Here is a 17,912-nt window from a genome sequence, read left to right on the forward strand (position 1 = left end):
CTGCCCTGAATGACGGGTTGCCACTGACCAGGGGGCCTCAACTATAAACATTGCATATGCGCAAAATATGCCCAAAACACGTTTGACAATTTTTACGCAAAAGTTAGCATTTATAAAAACTGAAATTGAGGTGAGAATGTGCTTATCCCCCCGCAAGCTTTAGATCATGCGTATGCACAGTTTCTAGTGGTTGAAGTATTGCATTGCAAGAAGGCTAAACTAGCCTAGTAGCCTTGTGCAAATGGTATCATGACTCATGATATGACCCAGATGCAGACACAGGAGGAGACAAAGGTCTGTGAGACGAAGGTTTAATCCGATGCTTCAGATCCGAAAACACCTGGTCAGCAGCTGGGGACCACGTGAACCAAACCTTGGGAGAGGTGAGAGCAGAGAGGGGGGGGAGAACCACGAAGAGTTACCTTAAGAAAAGAAAACAGTAGCTGCCTCCACTATACCAGCACCATTTCAACCTAAACATCTCAACATCATCAAATCACCTATGCTTAGTCTAATACAGTAACAACTAAAAGATACCAAAAACAAATTAGTCCAATCAATGTAAGCTAAATGTGATGTGGCTGTCCATTGTGTGTGTGTGTGTGTGTGTGTGTGTGTGTGTGTGTGTGTGTGTGTGTGTGTGTGTGTGTGTGTGTGTGTGTGTGTGTGTGTGTGTGTGTGTGCGTGTGCGTGTGCGTGTGCGTGTGCGTGCGTGCGCAAGTTTTAAAAAAACATGTCGACTCACCCTAATTGTAGGGAGAGTCAAAACGGTCTATGACTGTCATACAGTACACACTTTTTGTTTCTTTTGTCCTACCTGGCTAAAATGCTTGCTCGCTAGCCTAACTTCCTTTCATAGACAACGATGAGCCGGCTAGGTAACATTAGCCTACTACATCTAGCTACATATTGAACTTCCATTCTCTCAGGCAAGGGGCACAATATATGAATTTATGGTTGGATCAGAATTTCTGTTATAATCATTGGCCAGAACGGAGAATTACGTAAAACTACGAGTCCAAATCCCCTATCCCTATCCATAGCTAATTTAGGAAAGGGACAATTTTAGCTAGCAAGCTAGCCAGCCACTGAAGGACAACGAAATGCAACAATTCCATTTTTTTCTGTCAATGACGTTTGGCTTCAGATGTGATGTAATTGGTGTGAAGCAATATTCAAACTGGCTTCCCTTGACACTTTATTTTTGGTGTGCCCAGGACCATTCACAGTTGAGCTCTGTCAGTTTATCTCAACGCCGATTGGCTATTATTTTATTTAAAATAGGGATGACAAATGCCAGCTGTGTACCCTTGCATTCAATGCTATGGGTGGCAAAAATATCATACTCTCTTTGACCAAACAGAATCAGATAGATGGGCTACACATACAGAGAGAGAGGGGGCGCTGTTTCGCTCGCTAATATGTTTTCTCCGGTGAGATACAGTTTACATACACTTAGGTTGGAGTCATTAAAACTCGTTTTCAAACTACTCCAGAAATTTCTTGTTAACAAACTATAGTTTTGGCAGGTCGGTTAGGACATCTACTTTGTGCATGACAGAAGTCATTTTTCCAACAATTGTTTACAAACAGAATTTTTCCTTTATAATTCACTGTATCCCAATTCCAGTGGGTCAGAAGTTTACATACACTAAGTTCACTGTGCCTTTAAACAGCTTGGAAGGTTCCAGAAAATTATGTCATGACTTTAGAAGCTTCTGATAGGCTAATTGACATCATTTGAGTCAATTGGAGCTGAACCTGTGGATGTATTTCAAGGCCTGCCTTCAAATCAAAATAAATCAGCCAAGACCTCAGAAAAAAATTGTAGACCTCCACAAGTCTGGTTCATCCTTGGGATCAATTTCCAAACGCCTGAAGGTACCACGTTCATCTGTACAAACAATAGTACGCAAGTATAAACACCATGGGACCACGCAGCCGTCATACTGCTCAGGAAGGAGACGCGTTCGGTCTCCTAGAGATGAACGTACTTTGGTGCAAAAAGTACAAATCAATCCCAGAACAAACAGCAAAGGACCCTGTGAAAATGCTGGAGGAAGCAGGTACAAAAGTATCTATATCCACAGTAAAACAAGTCCTATATCGACATAACCTGAAAGGCTGCACATCAAGGAAGAAGTCACTGCTTCAAAACCGCCATAATAAAGCCAGACTATGGTTTGCAATTGCACATGGGGACAAAGATTTATATTTTTGGAGAAATGTCCTCTGGTCTGATGAAACAAAAATAGAACTGTTTGGCCATAATGACCATCGTTATGTTTGGAGGAAAAAGGGGGAGGCTTGCAAGCCGAAGAACACCATCCCAACCGTGAAGCACGGGGGTGTCGGCATCATGCTGTGGGGGTGCTTTGCTGCAGGAGGGACTGGTGCACTTCACAAAATGGATGGCATCACGAGGTTGGAAAATTATGTGGATATATTGAAGCAACATCTCAAGACATCAGTCAGGAAGTTAAAGCTTGGTCGCAAATGGGTCTTCCAAATGGACAATGACCCTAAGCATACTTCCAAAATTGTGGCAAAATGGCTTAAGAACAACAAAGTCAAGGTATTGGAGTGGCCATCACAAAGCCCTGACCTCCTTCATATAGAAAATTTGTGGGCAGAACTGAAAAAGTGTAGCTCTGTCAGCTCTGTCAGCTCTGTCAGGAGGAATGGGCCAAAATTCACCCAACTTATTGTGGGAATCTTGTGCAAGACTTATTGTGGGAATCTTGTGTAAGACCTGAAACTTTTGACCCAAGTTAAACAATTTAAAGGCAATGCTACCAAATACGAATTGAGTTTGTGTACACTTCTGACCCACTGGGAATGTGATGAAAGAAATAAAAGCTGAAATAATTAATTCTCTCTACTATTACTCTGACATTTCACATTCTTAAAATGAAGTGGGTATCCTAACTGACCTAAGACAGGGAATTTTTACTAGGATTAAATGTCAGGAATTGTGAAACTGAGTTTAAATGTATTTGGTTAAGGTGTATGTAAACTTTCAACTTCAACTGTACATTTAACCTCTTGCAAATTGAAGGAAAATGCAGAAACACAGAGAGACAAAAGATCAATTGTTTAGTATGTTTTTATTGTTTTTTTTATACATTTTTGGGGGAAGCCTGGCTTTCCTTGGCATCCGTGAATACACGCCACTGGGCCTAAGCCTACAACAAGTTAGGATGTGCTACAATTCATCCCATCTCTCATTTAATTGGATTCAGTTCACAGTAAATAGATAAGCTATTTCAAGTATTTTGCTCTATGCAATATGCGATCCAGTCTGCAACTGCACATTGAGCGCAGTTTAACGGTAGAACAGACGGTTCACCTTTTCTGATGACTTACATAGGCTACGTCTGAAAACTGAAATGTCACATTTCTCCAGTAGACTATTTAATTTAGAAACAAAATACATTATACATATATCATAACCGTTGCAGAATAAATTCCTCATCAGTTCATATTCCCGATCAATACAACAAATTCCCATGTGCATTATTAATTGGGCCTATTAGATAGGCTATTATATCTGAAAGGGAGCAAGATGAATAACATACTGTCGAATTTAATTGGAGAACAGACAGTGTGTAGGCTACCACTGTAAATAGGCCTACCATAGTTGAGATTTATTTTTAATGAGTAGGCAATTTTACAGAATTCTCGGGCAGTGCAGCATATTTAGGTTGGGTAAATATAAAACAATATTGAATTCTATACGATCTGTTTACAGGTCCACAACAATTTGTAATTGTTTTTGTCTTTCAGAAATGGTCAAATAGGCCAACAGCAAATGTCACTGCAAAAGTAAACATTCTGCCAACACTTCCAGAGACAGATGGTCAAGTTTGTTCTTGCTATTTCTTTTATAAAGTGCCTTGGCCTAATTCCAATACTTTCACAGTGTACAGCAAATAAGGACGTTTTAAATGCTCGTTCATGCGCACACAGTTTTTTAGGATGAGTCTGATTAATACCTGGAAACTTGCTATGTATGTGTGTGCCAAGTTTATAAATCTCTATCTGTAAATATTTGAAATGACATGTGGTTTAATGTAGTGAGCTTTGAAATTGTGGATGTACAGCACCAGTCAAAAGTTTGGACACACCTACTCATTCAAAGGTTTTTCTTTATTTTTACATTGTAGAATAATCGAAGACATCAAAACTATGAAATAACACATATGGAATCATGTAGTAACCAAAAAAGTGTTAAACAAATCAAAACCAATTTTATATTTGAGATTCTTCAAAGTAGTCACCCTTTGCCTTGACAGCTTTGCACACTCTTGGCATTCTTTCAACCAGCTGAGGTAGTCACCTGGAATGCATTTCAATTAACAGGTGTGCCTTGTTAAAACCTCTTTATATTTTTGCCTAAAATGACATACCCAAATCTAACTTTCTGTAGCTCGGGCACTGATGCTAGGATATGCATATTCTTAGTACCATTTCAAAGGAAACACTGAAGTTTGTGAAAAAGTTAAAGGAATATAGGAGAATAAAACACATTAGATCTGGTAAAAGATAATACAAAGAAAAAACAACCGTTTTTTTGTACCATCATCTTTGAAATGCAAGATAAAGGCCATAATGTATTATTTCAGCCCAGGTGCGATTTATATTTTGGCCACTAGGTGGCAGCAGTGTATGTGCAACGTTTTAGACTGATCCAATGAACCATTGCATATCTTTTCAAAATTATGTATCAAGACTGCCCAAATGTCCCTAATTTGTTTATTAATAACTTTTCATGTTCAAAACTGTGCACTCTCCTCAAACAATAGCATGGTATTACTTCACTGTAATAACTACTGTAAATTGGACAGTGCAGTTAGATTAACAATAATTTAAGCTTTCTGCCAATATCAGATATGTCTATGTTCTGGGAAATATTCTTGTTACTTACAACCTCATGCTAATCACATTAACCTATGTTAGCTCAATCATCCCACAGGGGATCCACCAATCCTGAAGAAGTTCAAAGTTAATTGGTGGAATTTATTTTTATTCTTAATGCGTTTGAGCCAATCAGTTGTGTTGTGACAAGGTAGGGGTGGTATACAAAAGATAGCCCTGTTTGGTAAAAGACCAAGTCCATATTATGGCAAGAACAGCTCAAATAAGCAAAGAGAAATTACAGTCCATCATTACTTTAAGACAGGAAAGGAAGACCCAGAGTTACCTCTGCTGCAGAGGATAAGTACATTGAAGTTACCAGCCTCAGAAATTGCAGCCCAAATAAATGCTTCACAGAGTGCAAGTAACAGACATATCTCATCATCAACTGATCAGAGGAGACTGCGTGAATCAGGCTTTCATGGTCAAATTGCTGCAAAGAAACCACTACTAAAGGACACTAATAATAAGAAGAGACTTGCTTGGGCCAAGAAACACGAGCAATGGACATTAGACCGGTGGAAATCTGTCCTTTGGTCTGATGAGTCCAAATTTGAGATTTTTGGTTCCAACCGCCGTGTCTTTGTGAGACACAAAGTAGGTGAACGGATGATCTCCGCATGTATTGTTCCCACCGTGAAGCATGGAGGAGGAGGTGTGATGGTGTAGGGGTGCTTTGCTGGTGACACTGTCTGTGATTTATTTTGAATTCAAGGCACACTTAACCAGCATGGTTACCGCAGCAATCTGCAGCAATACGCCATCCCATCTGGTTTGCGCTTAGTGGGACTATCATTTGTTTTTCAACAGGACAATGACCCAACACACCTCCAGGCTGTGTAAGGGCTATTTGACCAAGGAGGAAAGTGATGGAGTGCTGCATCAGATGACCTCACCTCCACAATCACCCGACCTAAACCCAATTGAGATGGTTTGGGATGAGTTGGACCACAGAGTGAAGGAAAAGCAGCCAACAAGTGCTCAGCATATGTGGGAACTTCTTCAAGACTGTTGGAAAAGCATTCCAGGTGAAGCTGGTTGAGAGAATGCCAAAAGTGTGCAAAGCTGTCATCAAAAGCGAAGGGTGGCTACTTTAAAGAATCTAAAATATATTTGGATTTATTTTAGACTTTTTTTTAGACTTAAATAGTAAAAAATAAAGAAGAACCCTTGAATAAGTAGGTGTGTCCAAACATTTTACTGGTACTTTATGTCCATTTAAAAGTGGTTACAATTCATGAAATGTTGATGATGGTAGCATGATAAACTAAAGCAAATGTACATTTTCATTAACTTTTTAACCTTTTTTTAATATAAATTTTAACCAAAATGCCCCAATATCTCATAATAGATAAGTAGATGCAAAAATGTAATTTTAGTTTGTGGTGCCTGGCCTTAAAAGGATACTTTGGGATTTTGGCAAAAAAAAAAAGTCCTTTATCTACTTCCCCAAAGTCAGACTAACTAACATTAGTGCAATTGCTAATTAGCATCAGCACCATGACTGGAAGTCTATGGTAACAGCTAGCATGCTCGTAGCGCTAACACTAGTTAGCATCGGGCTCACGAAGCTCCCTCTAACTTCCTTCATACTGGATGCAGAGACATAACAATGGTATCAATGAGCACATCTGACTCTTGTAAAGTAAATAAAGGAATACTTCGGAATGCTGGCAATGAATCCCTTTAAGTGCAATGTATTACCAATCTAGGGTTAGTGTTAGGGTTAAGGTAACCCAATTTGACATAAAACAGAAAAGTATCCACACTACAACCTTTGCATCAAACAGAATGAACTTCATGTTCTCCCATGTCTGATAGGAATAGACAGATCAGCACATTTCACCTGAATCTGTTGGAGATCTGTTGACTTCAGCATTAGAGAGAGGACAAGACACCTGTCTCCCAGATCTGGTGGCATCAGATAGGATCTGACCTGAGGGCCTCTTACACAACCACCATGTCCATTTCACCTGATCATCAAATTAAGATCCAATATCTGTATATAAATGACTAAACCAGAGACTTAAAGTAAAAAAGAAAAACTCCTCCCAGTCTCAACCCCTTGTTCCTGTTCTGCAAAATGTTCCCAAGGTTATCATGTGTAGGGGAGACCGGAGTTGGTTGTCGCACTTCTTACTCTCATGTCTATTTCTCAGCACCAGTATATCTTACAAGACTCTTTTCAATATTAGGATAAAGACTAAGATCTTGGATTAAAATGAGGACAGTTTTTACTATTTTTAACTCCAACATGGAGTTATAAATCATCAAACACACTGTCCACTTGTGACAACCAGCCCAATCGCTGGGTTGGTTGTCACAATGTTCACTAGTAACTTATTCCTTTTGTATCAGGAAATGAAGAAAAATAACAAACAGCCTTAGAAATAGCTAAGCCTTTCTTTAATTGAACAAAATATAGCATTTTATGCCTTGAGAATAACACATGACAATTTGAGTACATTTTTGTGACAGGAAAAATATGTGTGTCAGAGAGAGGCAACACTAATGCTAGTTAAGATATTAGTTACCACATGGCTTGACCTAGGAACTCAGAAATTGGTTTGAAACATAGCTCTCCCTTTTCTCTGTTCAACAAACATAATTATTTATGGATACTCCCATAATTCAAACATTTACAAAGAAAATACCAATGTATATCATTTTTTTACTTTCACCTATGAAAATCACATACATTCCCCTCACCTCAATGTTTTGTCATGCTGACATGAATTGACCAGTTGTGACAGCTAACCCATGAGACAACCAACCCAGGTCTCCCCTACTGAGCTTATAAGGAGAGCCAGTCCAAAACCACACACACACATACACACACACACACACACACACACACACACACACACACACACACACACACACACACACACACACACACACACACACAACACACACACACACACACACACACACACACACACACACACACACACACACACACACACACACACACACACACACACACACACACACACACACACACACACACACACACACACACACACACACACACACACACACACACACACACACACACACACACACACACACACACACACACACACACACACTGCAATGGAACCTTGTTATTGTGCCTAAATAAAGACATTATGACAATTGAAACCACTGGTCTATATGGCAGCACTCCGGTGTCTCACTACAAGGCGCTGTAAATAGCTATTATCAAGACAACACAAGATGACTGGCTCAGTCAGAACCATTACCCAGGCCTGTCTGATATAAACCTGCATTGAAACCCTTTAACACGCTGTGGGTAACCAACATGTTACTCATGACCTATACATGGTACACACAAACACCTGAATACACACACCAAACCATGGCATTTGGAAAGTGTTTTGGGTGTCTGGGATGTTATATATAATAGATGGTCATCAAATATGTGGAAATTAAAATACTGTATATCAGTTTAGACTATTTGCTTTACTGCAGAAGAGGTTTGGTTCGTAAGAAATCAAATGTACCATCAAGTCTTTTTGTCAGAAGGAAAAACATAATGCTCATTGGATTACACTAAGTACTCAAGTATTATAGTCTTTGTATAGTAACAATTATCATGTTCGTGAGCAATGCTGTTGACAGTTCAGTCAAACACACATTGTGAAAACATGATTTACCCCAACTAATTGGTTGAACAAGAACCCTTAGATTAGCATGTACTGTAGGTGTTGACTGGTGTCGGACTAGAAGGTACTTCTAGATCACAGCCAGTCAAAACTAGTTTCTATAGACCTGACAGGTAAGGTGTCTATAGGATCGTACAGCTGAATCAGCAGATACTTGTCCAGGTAGACAAGCTCACCTCAATATGAGCTTTTTGATTACACACCAGCATTGAGACAATTGAAAGGTAGGCGACTTTCGAACCAGTTATCTGAACGGTTCACTGAGAATAAAGACCAAAAAGTGTTGACTGTCATGATGTTGACATTTTTTACATGGGGGTGATGCAGGGGCTGAAAATGAGCCAAGGGGGAGACCTATGGACCGTGGACCAGTCTCAGGACATCTGCCAGGTAAACTGAGTGTGGCGGTCAAGCGCAAGGCCAGAGCACTCTTTAGTGTTCGAGACGTTTTAGCAAAATGTCAAACGGCCTTGGTATACTGCAGTAAATTATGGATCTTTCCAAAAGATAATGCTCAATTTAACTACTACTCCTTTCCACCATTTGTCCCCTCCCTCTCTCCTCCCTCCTCTCTCATCCATCCATCCTCCTCTTGACCTCGTCTCCTTTATCTCCTCCCTCTCTTATCTGTCTTGTTTGCATATATATAGATCCCCACCTGTGAATCCTCCTTCTGTTTCTCAAATCAGCTTGGTGTCACATGTTGTCGTAGTACCTGATTGTCAATTAGGAGTAAAGGACTAACTGTTTTCTTTCATAAAGGTAAGTGGGTCACTCCACCAATTCAGTGCCTGTTGAAAAGTGTAACTTGGTCTAATTGTTTGGGGGAATTTCACCTAATATTATCATTCTGTCATAAAAATTTAAAAAAATGTTCCAATCTCTAGAGGTTAAATAAGAAAAAAATACTATATTAAGTGCCTATTAAGTGCCAAATAAAGTAACAGGGTTGATCGTAACAGTGTTGACCTTAACAGGGTTGACAATTTCATCTTAAATCGGCCATGAATTCTCTTGTGACAGGTAGAATGTAAGCTTGTTGTGTGCAACAGGGAGTGGCAACTGAATGCAAGCTTCACAAAAACAAATGCATTGTTATCTATAGGTAATCGTGTTGACGTGTTAAGCTCGACCCGCTCAGTTTTCCACCACAAAACACCAGAAAATGTTTGGTCTGTGGGATTGTGCTGACCTGAACAGCTCACCCATTCTAGTTTAGATTTTAGTACCATTTTTATGAGCTGCGTCTGATGGTACAGTCTGGTCTCATAGACTAGACGTAACATAATTACATTTAAATCCAGGCTCCTCAAATGAGTATGATATGTTACATTTGGTATGGTTACATAAGACAAATGTTTAATTGGTTGGGGTGGAAGGGTTGGCTTATAACGCCAACATCTAGCAATCCAAAGGTTGAGAGTTCGAATCTGATCATGGACAACGTTAGCATTTTAGGTAATTAGCTACTTTTCAACTACTTACTACTTTTGATCTACTTTGCAACTACTTAGAATATTAGCTAACCCAATCCCTAACCCTAACCTTAACCCTTTTAGCTAACCCAACCCCTAACCCTAACCTTAACCCTTTTAGCTAACCCTTCCCCTAACCTTAACCCTAACCCCTAACCCTAACCCCTAGCCTAGCTAACATTACCCAGCTAGCTAACGTTTGCCGCCTAGCTAGAATTTGTACCATTTCATACATTTTGCAAAACTGTAACATATAATACGTTTTGCAATTCGGAACATATTGTACGTCACCTAATATTAACATTCTGTCATAAAAAAAAAGTTTTCCCATATCAAGAGGTTAAATAAAAAATAATAAAAAGACTATAGTAAGTGCCTATTAAATGCCCAATAAAGTAACAGTTTTGCTAAACCATAACATAGAGTACGTTTTCAAATTCGTAATATATTGTGCATTTTGGAAATTAGTAACATATAATTCAAATTGTAATTTGTAATATAGCATACGAAATGGGTGATAGAGATCAAGAAATTAAAATACATGCCATTCGAAATGTAACATATCACATTAAATGGAGTGTCTCGGATTTACTTACAGAATAAAACTAAATGCTCTGAGACCATGTTGCAGGATAGCTCACGGTTTCTGACACTTAATTTCTCACACACATGCAAATTTCTTTCTCATCTCAGCCGTTTCAAATAGACTCACCCTATGAGAGGATGGCCCCGCCCCTGGCAAGATCTGCTCCAGGTGAACTCAACCATTGGTGGAGCCAGCTCAGGTTCCGCCTCCAGAACAGGAAGGGGTGGAACGAGATGCTTGATGAAACATTTTTGCTGCAGAACAAAAGGTGAGACTCCTATTGGTAAAAAAAAACAGCTACTGACAAGTATTGGTTGTTATTATGCTGCGTTCATAACAAGTGAGAAACTCAGAAAATACTACTTGTAATCTGGGAGCATCACTTGTGTGTGTTCACATGCTTATAACTAATTGAGAATGCAGATTGGCTGATGACAAACAAGCTGCATCAACCATAAACTAAAAGTACAGCTATCGAGCTTGAAAACAAAATGTAGTGTTCAAAAACCCTTTGAACAATTTGGTTCTTATGAAAATTGTTTTGTTGTTGGATTTAACTGCTGCAAATGGTGTAATCGAGGTCGTTTCATAAATATGTGACATCAGAGCTCAGTATGTGGGGGAAGTCTGAGCTCAGAGATTATAGACCGTTTCCCACTAGTAATTACCAGCTGGAGGGGCGTTCAAGTTGATTTTTCCCAGTCGTATGCTGATATGCTGATTACAACATGTTATGAATGCAGTGTTTGAATTCTAACTTGCAAACAAACTCTCTCTCCCATAGGACAAATGACATCCCTCTCTTCTTTGCCGCCAAAGAGAACAGTGCAGGTTGCATTAAGAAACTTCTGGACTGTGCATCCACTAACATCTTTGAGAGAGGTGCTCTGGGGGAGACAGCGCTGCATGTGGCAGTTCTGAATGATAACATGGATGCTGCCATAGCTCTGATGGACGGAGCACCTGAACTCATCAATGAGCCCATGACCTCTGACCTCTTCCTTGGTACATATAGTCTCACACACAATGGACAAATACACGATAATATCATAAAACTCACACAGATATTTAATCACACAATAATATATTCTCTCTCTTACTCACTCTCAATCAGGCATGACACCTCTCCACATTGCTGTGGTGAATCAGAACTTTAACCTGGTCCGCAGTCTGATTGGTAAAGGGGCGGATGTGGCCACGCCCAGAGTCACAGGCCTGTACTTCAGGAAGAGAAGAGGAGGGCTGCTCTACTATGGTAAGATGACTGTTTGTGGTCTGTAAGGAGTAGAAAAATGCATTCTGGGAAATGTGGGTATTTTATTCCGTTTGCTTTACTTTAGGTGAGCACATCCTGGCATTTGCGGCCTGTGTGGGGAATCAGGACATCATCTCCATGGTGATCAACGCAGGAGCCAGCACCAGGGCCCAGGACTCCATTGGTATGAAACATTCCTCTTTCATCTCCTCCCCCTCCCCCTCTTCTCTCTTCTCCCATTTTCAACAGTTTAATATCTCCATCTCTCCCCCCTAGGTAACACAGTGCTCCATATTCTGGTCCTGCAGCCCAATAAGACTTTAGCATGCCTGGCGTTGGATCTGTTGTTGGCCCACGACGTTGAGCTGGACCAGACTGTGCCACTGGACATGGTGCCCAACTATCGTGGCTTAACACCCTTCAAACTGGCTGCCAAGGAGGGCAACCTTGTGGTGAGGATGGATAGAGGGATAGAGAAAGAAACAGGAGACAATGTATGAGAGGAGAAGAGGGATAATGTTTCCCCTATTATCTTTAACTTAACCCGTAGTCATAACCTTCTCCTCCGTAATATTCTTTATACAGCATATATTGTTATTAGAATGTATTTAACCTACAAATTAATTGTGCTGCATTTCTAGGTTTCTAAGGTTTTTCTATCTCTCTCCCAGGCCTTCCAGCACCTGGTCAACCGGAGGCGAGTCGTCCAGTGGAACCTGGGACCACTGACCTCTAACCTCTATGACCTCTCAGAGATCGACTCCTTGGTCGCCGACGACGACCTCTCTGTGCTGGAGCTCATCGTGGGCAGCCAGAGGAGAGAGGTACATTACAGAACACAAACATGATATGGTCTAATATACACTACAGGGAAACTGATGATGAGGGTGATCTCTTCCCTCAGGCAAGAAGGATACTGGAAGTGACTCCTGTTAGGCAATTGGTCAGTCTCAAGTGGAACCTCTATGGAAAACACTACTTTAGGTAACCACACATACAGTGGATCATGTTCTGATGTTGTGTTTGAGATGCTGTTATTTGTTTATGTCTACTATTGTAATTTTATTATTGTGTTGTGTACAGGTTGTTGCTGCTGCTGTACCTCCTGTACATTGGGACCTTCACACTGTGTTGTGTGTATCGCCCTCTAAAGGACGCTCCAGAGAATTACACTGTATCTGACATGGACAAAACCATCCGCGTGCAGAAAACTCTGAAGGTGCGGGAGACATGAAGGCATCTTCATATGACAGCCTGTGTGCAAACCTCAATCAGAGGTGTTCATATGAACCCTTTGTGATCCACGTGCCCTGTTCTCTGTCACTGTAGGAAAGTTATGTGACCTATGGGGACAACTTGCGTCTGGCAGGAGAGATGATCAGTGTCTTGGGTGCCCTGGTTATTCTGCTACTGGAGGTAAAACATACATCACCCAATAGTTTTACATGTCACTTATATTTACACTGTAGATTAGATCACATTATTGGCTGTCAATATAATCTGTGTTCTTCCCAATCCCTAAGATCCCAGATATGCTGAGAGTGGGGGCCAAGCAGTACTTTGGACAGACGGCTCTGGGGGGACCCTTCCATGTCATTCTGTAAGTCAACCTTGGTGCCTATGTAGCCTTTATTACCTGCCTAGTGATGTTGTTGTGTTATGTCATGTCTATCTAGCATTTATAACCTGTGTAATAATCTGTGTTTCCTCCCCAGTATTGCCTATGCGTTCCTGGTGGTGCTGCTGTGTGTGTTCAGGGTCAGTGGGGTGCAGGGGGAGGCAGTTGTCATGGCTGTGTGTCTGGTGCTGGGCTGGAGCAACGTCATGTTCTTCGCCCGAGGCTTTCAGATGCTGGGACCTTACGTCATCATGATACAGAAGGTATGTAAGGGAAGCAGACACACACATGTGAATGCACACACACACACGCATTAGCATGACGTTACTGTAGAATGTATGGTTTTGCTGTTTTGATTCCCATGTTAAACTGTTGTGGTGTTTTGTCTAATTTCCTCCTAGATTATATTTGGAGACCTGACCAAGTTCATGTGGCTGAGCTTCATCGTGCTCATGGGGTTTTCCACCTGTAAGTACATTCTGTTTAAGAGAAACTGCATTAGCAAATCTTGGCGTTTCAAATAAGCAAATTGTATAAATTGTATAAATAAAAATCCCATTTTTATACCCTGGTTGTTGTTGTCCCTCCCTCCCTCCCTCCCTCCCTCCCTCCCTCCCTCCCTCCCTCCCTCCCTCCCTCCCTCCCTCCCTCCCTCCCTCCCTCCCTCCCTCCCTCCCTCCCTCCCTCCCTCCCTCCCTCCCTCCCTCCCAGCTCTGTGGATGGTGTACATGACTCAGGACCCAGACTCTCTACCTGCGTACCGCTCCTTCCCCATCACTCTGTTCTCCCAGTTTGAGCTGAGTGTGGGTCTGATAGACCTGCCAGTGGACCACACCATCACAACGCCCCCTATTGTCCATGTGCTGCACTGCACCTTCTCTGTGGTCTCCTACATACTGCTGCTCAACCTGCTCATAGCCATGATGAGTGATACACACTGGAGAGTTGCCCAGGAGAGGGACGAGCTCTGGAGGACACAGGTGTGCATCAGTGTGACACACACATGCACACACACAAGCACACATTTTCTATTACAGTGCCTTCTGAAAGTATTCACACCCCTTGACTTTTTCAACATTTTGTTGTGTTACAGCCTGAATTTAAACTGGCCTACACACAATATTCCATAATGTGAAAGTGGAATTATGTTTCTCGAAATGTTTACAAATGAAATAAAAATGAAAATCTGAAATGTCTTGAGTCAATAAGTATTCAACCCCTGTTATGGCAAGCCTAAATAAGTCCAGGAGTAAAAATGTCTTTAAAAGTTACATAATAAGTTGCATGGACTTATTTGCCATAACACAGGGGTTAAATACTTATTGACTCAAGACATTTCAGATTTTTATTTTGTGCAATAATAGTGTTTAACATGATTTCTGAATGACTACCTCATCCCTGCACCCCAATTATCTGTAAGGTCCCTCAGTCAAGTAGTGAATTTCTAACACAGATTCATCCACAAAGACCAGGGAGGTTTTCCAATGCCTTGCAAATATTTTTTTTACATTTTATTTAACCAGGCAAGTCAGTTAAGAACAAATTCTTATTTTCAATAACAGCCTAGGAACAGTGGGTTAACTGCCTGTTCAGGGGCAGAACGACAGATTTGTACTTTGTCAGCTCAGGGGTTTGAACTTGCAACCTTCCGGTTACTAGTCCAATGCTCTAACCACTAGGCTACCCTGCCGCCCCGGGGGGACCTATTGGTAGATGGGTAAAAATACAAATATATTTTGTTTTGGATGGTGTATCATTACACCCAGTCACTACAAAAATACAGGTGCTCAGTTGCCGGGGAGGAAGGAAACCGTTCAGGGATTTCACCATGAGGCCAATGGCGACATCAAAACAGTTACAGAGTTTAATGGCTGTGATATGAGAACTGAGGATGGGTCAACAACATTGTAGTTACTCCACAATACTAACCTAATTGAAGGAAGCCTGTACAGAATACAAATATTCCAAAACATGCATCCTGTTTGCAATTTTGCTAAAGTAATACCGCAAAAAAAATGTAGCAAAGCAATTCACTTTTTGTCCTAAATACAAAGTGTTATGTTTGGGGCAAATCCAATACAACACATTACTGAGTACCACTCTCCATATTTTCAATCATGTTGCTGGCTGCATCATGTTATGGGTATGCTTGCAAGCGTTAAGGACTGGGGAGTTTTTCAGAATTAAAAGAAAAACGGACTGGAGCTAAGCACAGGCAAAATCCTAGAAGAAAACTTGGTTCAGTCTGCTTTCTACCCGAAACCGGGAGATTAATTCACCTTTCAGCAGGACAATAACCTAAAACACAAGGCCAAATATACACTGGAGTTGTTTACCAAGAAGACAGTGAATTTTCCTGAGTGGCCGATTTACAGTTTTGACTTATATCGACTTGAAAATGTATGGCAATACCTGAAAATGTTTATCTGTCAATGATCAACATCCAATTTGACATAACTTGAACAATTTTGAAAAGAATAATGGGCAAATGTTGAAGCTCTTAGAGATTTACCCAGAAAGATTCACAGCTGTAATCTCTGCCAAAGGTGCTTATACAAAGTATTGACTCAGGGGTGTGAATACTTATGTAAACTAGATATTTCTGTTTATCATTTTCAATAAATATGCATTTCTAAAAACATGTTTTCACTTTGTCATTATGGGGTATTGTGTGTAGTTGGGTAAGAAATCAAATATATTTAATCAATTTTGAATTTAGGGTGTAACACGACACAATGTGGAATAAGTTAAGGGGTGTGACTACTTTCTGAAGGCACTGTGAATACTCCATAAAAATAGCTTAAAACCATGATGAAAGTGTATACAGCAGCCCAATCAGTGCCATTCTAATGATCCTTACATCCTTTGTCCCTGCTCACTGTGTGTAGGTGGTGGCCACAACCCTGATGTTGGAGAGGAGGTTGCCCCGCTGCCTGTGGCCCCGGCTGGGGGTGTGTGGACTGCTCTATGGCCTGGGGGAGCGGTGGTACCTCCGGTAAGACAACATCACTTCATCTAACTGGCCTATTACTGTACTCTCTGTCTTAGGTGTGGTGGTGTTAACAGTGTTTCCCCATCCAAATCATACACAGGCTTTGTATTATAATGGCTATCTTAATGTCTCCATTGCAGGGTTGAGGATCGCAACGACCCACTGGTGCAAAAGATGCGTCGCTACATCCAAGCCTTCTCTAACGATGAGGACCAGAGCAAGGAGCGGGAGGAGACGGAGAAGACTGACATGTCAAAAGGACCTGGAAGCCCTCTGATCAGACCCAAACACAGGGGTGGGATAGATGGAAACAGGAAGTCCCTGGCATGCTGGCAGATGATTCGCCACAGCGCTCTGGGTTTAGATGTGGAACAGGAAGAGCCTGAGGATGACCAGGAAGTAAGATACGTCTGAGGGTTAAGACAGCAAAACAGATCATTATATTGTTATTATATAATATATGTGTGATGCAATTATGTATGTATGCAGTATTATTTGTCGAAAACAAATGATTGTATTGTAGTAGCTAGTGTATATGGGCAAGACTGGGTTGAAATGTAGACTCGATTCATTTTCAGTGTTTTTGGACCATGTATGTCACTTTACCATTCCAAGTAAAGCACGTCAATATTTTTTTATTAAAGATTTTACAAGACAGTATATTACACTTTACTTTTTACTGGAACCTTTTTGTTCAGGTTTGTAAATCCAAACAGAAAACCAAATGATTGGTTAATGCACATAATAATGTAGATCATTATTACATTCAAAGTCATTAAAAAAATATCTCACCAAAACAAGCAAATAAGTGCAAGATATTATGAATCTTTTACATTAGTGCAGATTCTAACTGAAACTGGCAGGCTGACTTGATTGTTCTTCACAAGGCATAACTAACTGTAATGTGATTTTATTTACCATCATTGGTTATACCTGGATGTCTAATGAATTATAACATAGAATTAGGTCATAGAGTGTATAATAATGGTTTAAAAGGCTATTGATAGAGATGTGTAATCATGGGATAAAAAGGCTATTGATAGAGATGTGTAATCATGGGATAAAAAGGCTATTGATAGAGATGTGTAATCGTGGTTTAAAAAGTCTATTGATAGAGATGTGTAATCGTGGTTTAAAAAGGCTATTGATAGAGATGTGTAATCGTGGTTTAAAAAGGCTATTGATAGAGATGTGTAATCGTGGTTTAAAAGGATATTGATAGAGATATGTAATCATAGTTTAAGGGGCTCTTTTCCAAGTTTAAAATGATAAACATTCAACATTGGCCATGCTGTCAATGAAGCCTGATTTCAATTGATTAACAACTGTTAACTCGGAGGCAGGAATAAATGAGCTCTGATTGGGAAAATATGTTTTGAACGGTCATCCAACTCGGATTGT

At 40.5% G+C, this 17,912-nt stretch overlaps 1 protein-coding gene across 1 annotated transcript; it reads left to right on the top strand.

Moving 5' to 3' along the window:
• The first annotated feature begins 9,259 nt into the window (after positions 1–9,259).
• LOC112225847 (transient receptor potential cation channel subfamily V member 6-like) lies at positions 9,260–17,178 on the top strand. Its single transcript, XM_042308398.1, has 16 exons — positions 9,260–9,347; positions 10,754–10,914; positions 11,431–11,651; positions 11,761–11,901; positions 11,987–12,085; positions 12,178–12,353; positions 12,573–12,725; positions 12,806–12,885; positions 12,985–13,120; positions 13,231–13,317; positions 13,425–13,501; positions 13,617–13,782; positions 13,921–13,987; positions 14,231–14,499; positions 16,408–16,514; positions 16,652–17,178. Exons 2-16 carry the CDS (start codon positions 10,784–10,786, stop codon positions 16,923–16,925), a joined length of 2,184 nt encoding a protein of 727 aa, XP_042164332.1. The 5' UTR covers positions 9,260–9,347; positions 10,754–10,783; the 3' UTR covers positions 16,926–17,178.
• The last annotated feature ends 734 nt before the right edge of the window (positions 17,179–17,912 follow it).

Source organism: Oncorhynchus tshawytscha, linkage group LG03 (assembly GCF_018296145.1).
Source record: "Oncorhynchus tshawytscha isolate Ot180627B linkage group LG03, Otsh_v2.0, whole genome shotgun sequence".
Classification (NCBI taxonomy): Eukaryota; Metazoa; Chordata; class Actinopteri; order Salmoniformes; family Salmonidae; genus Oncorhynchus; species Oncorhynchus tshawytscha.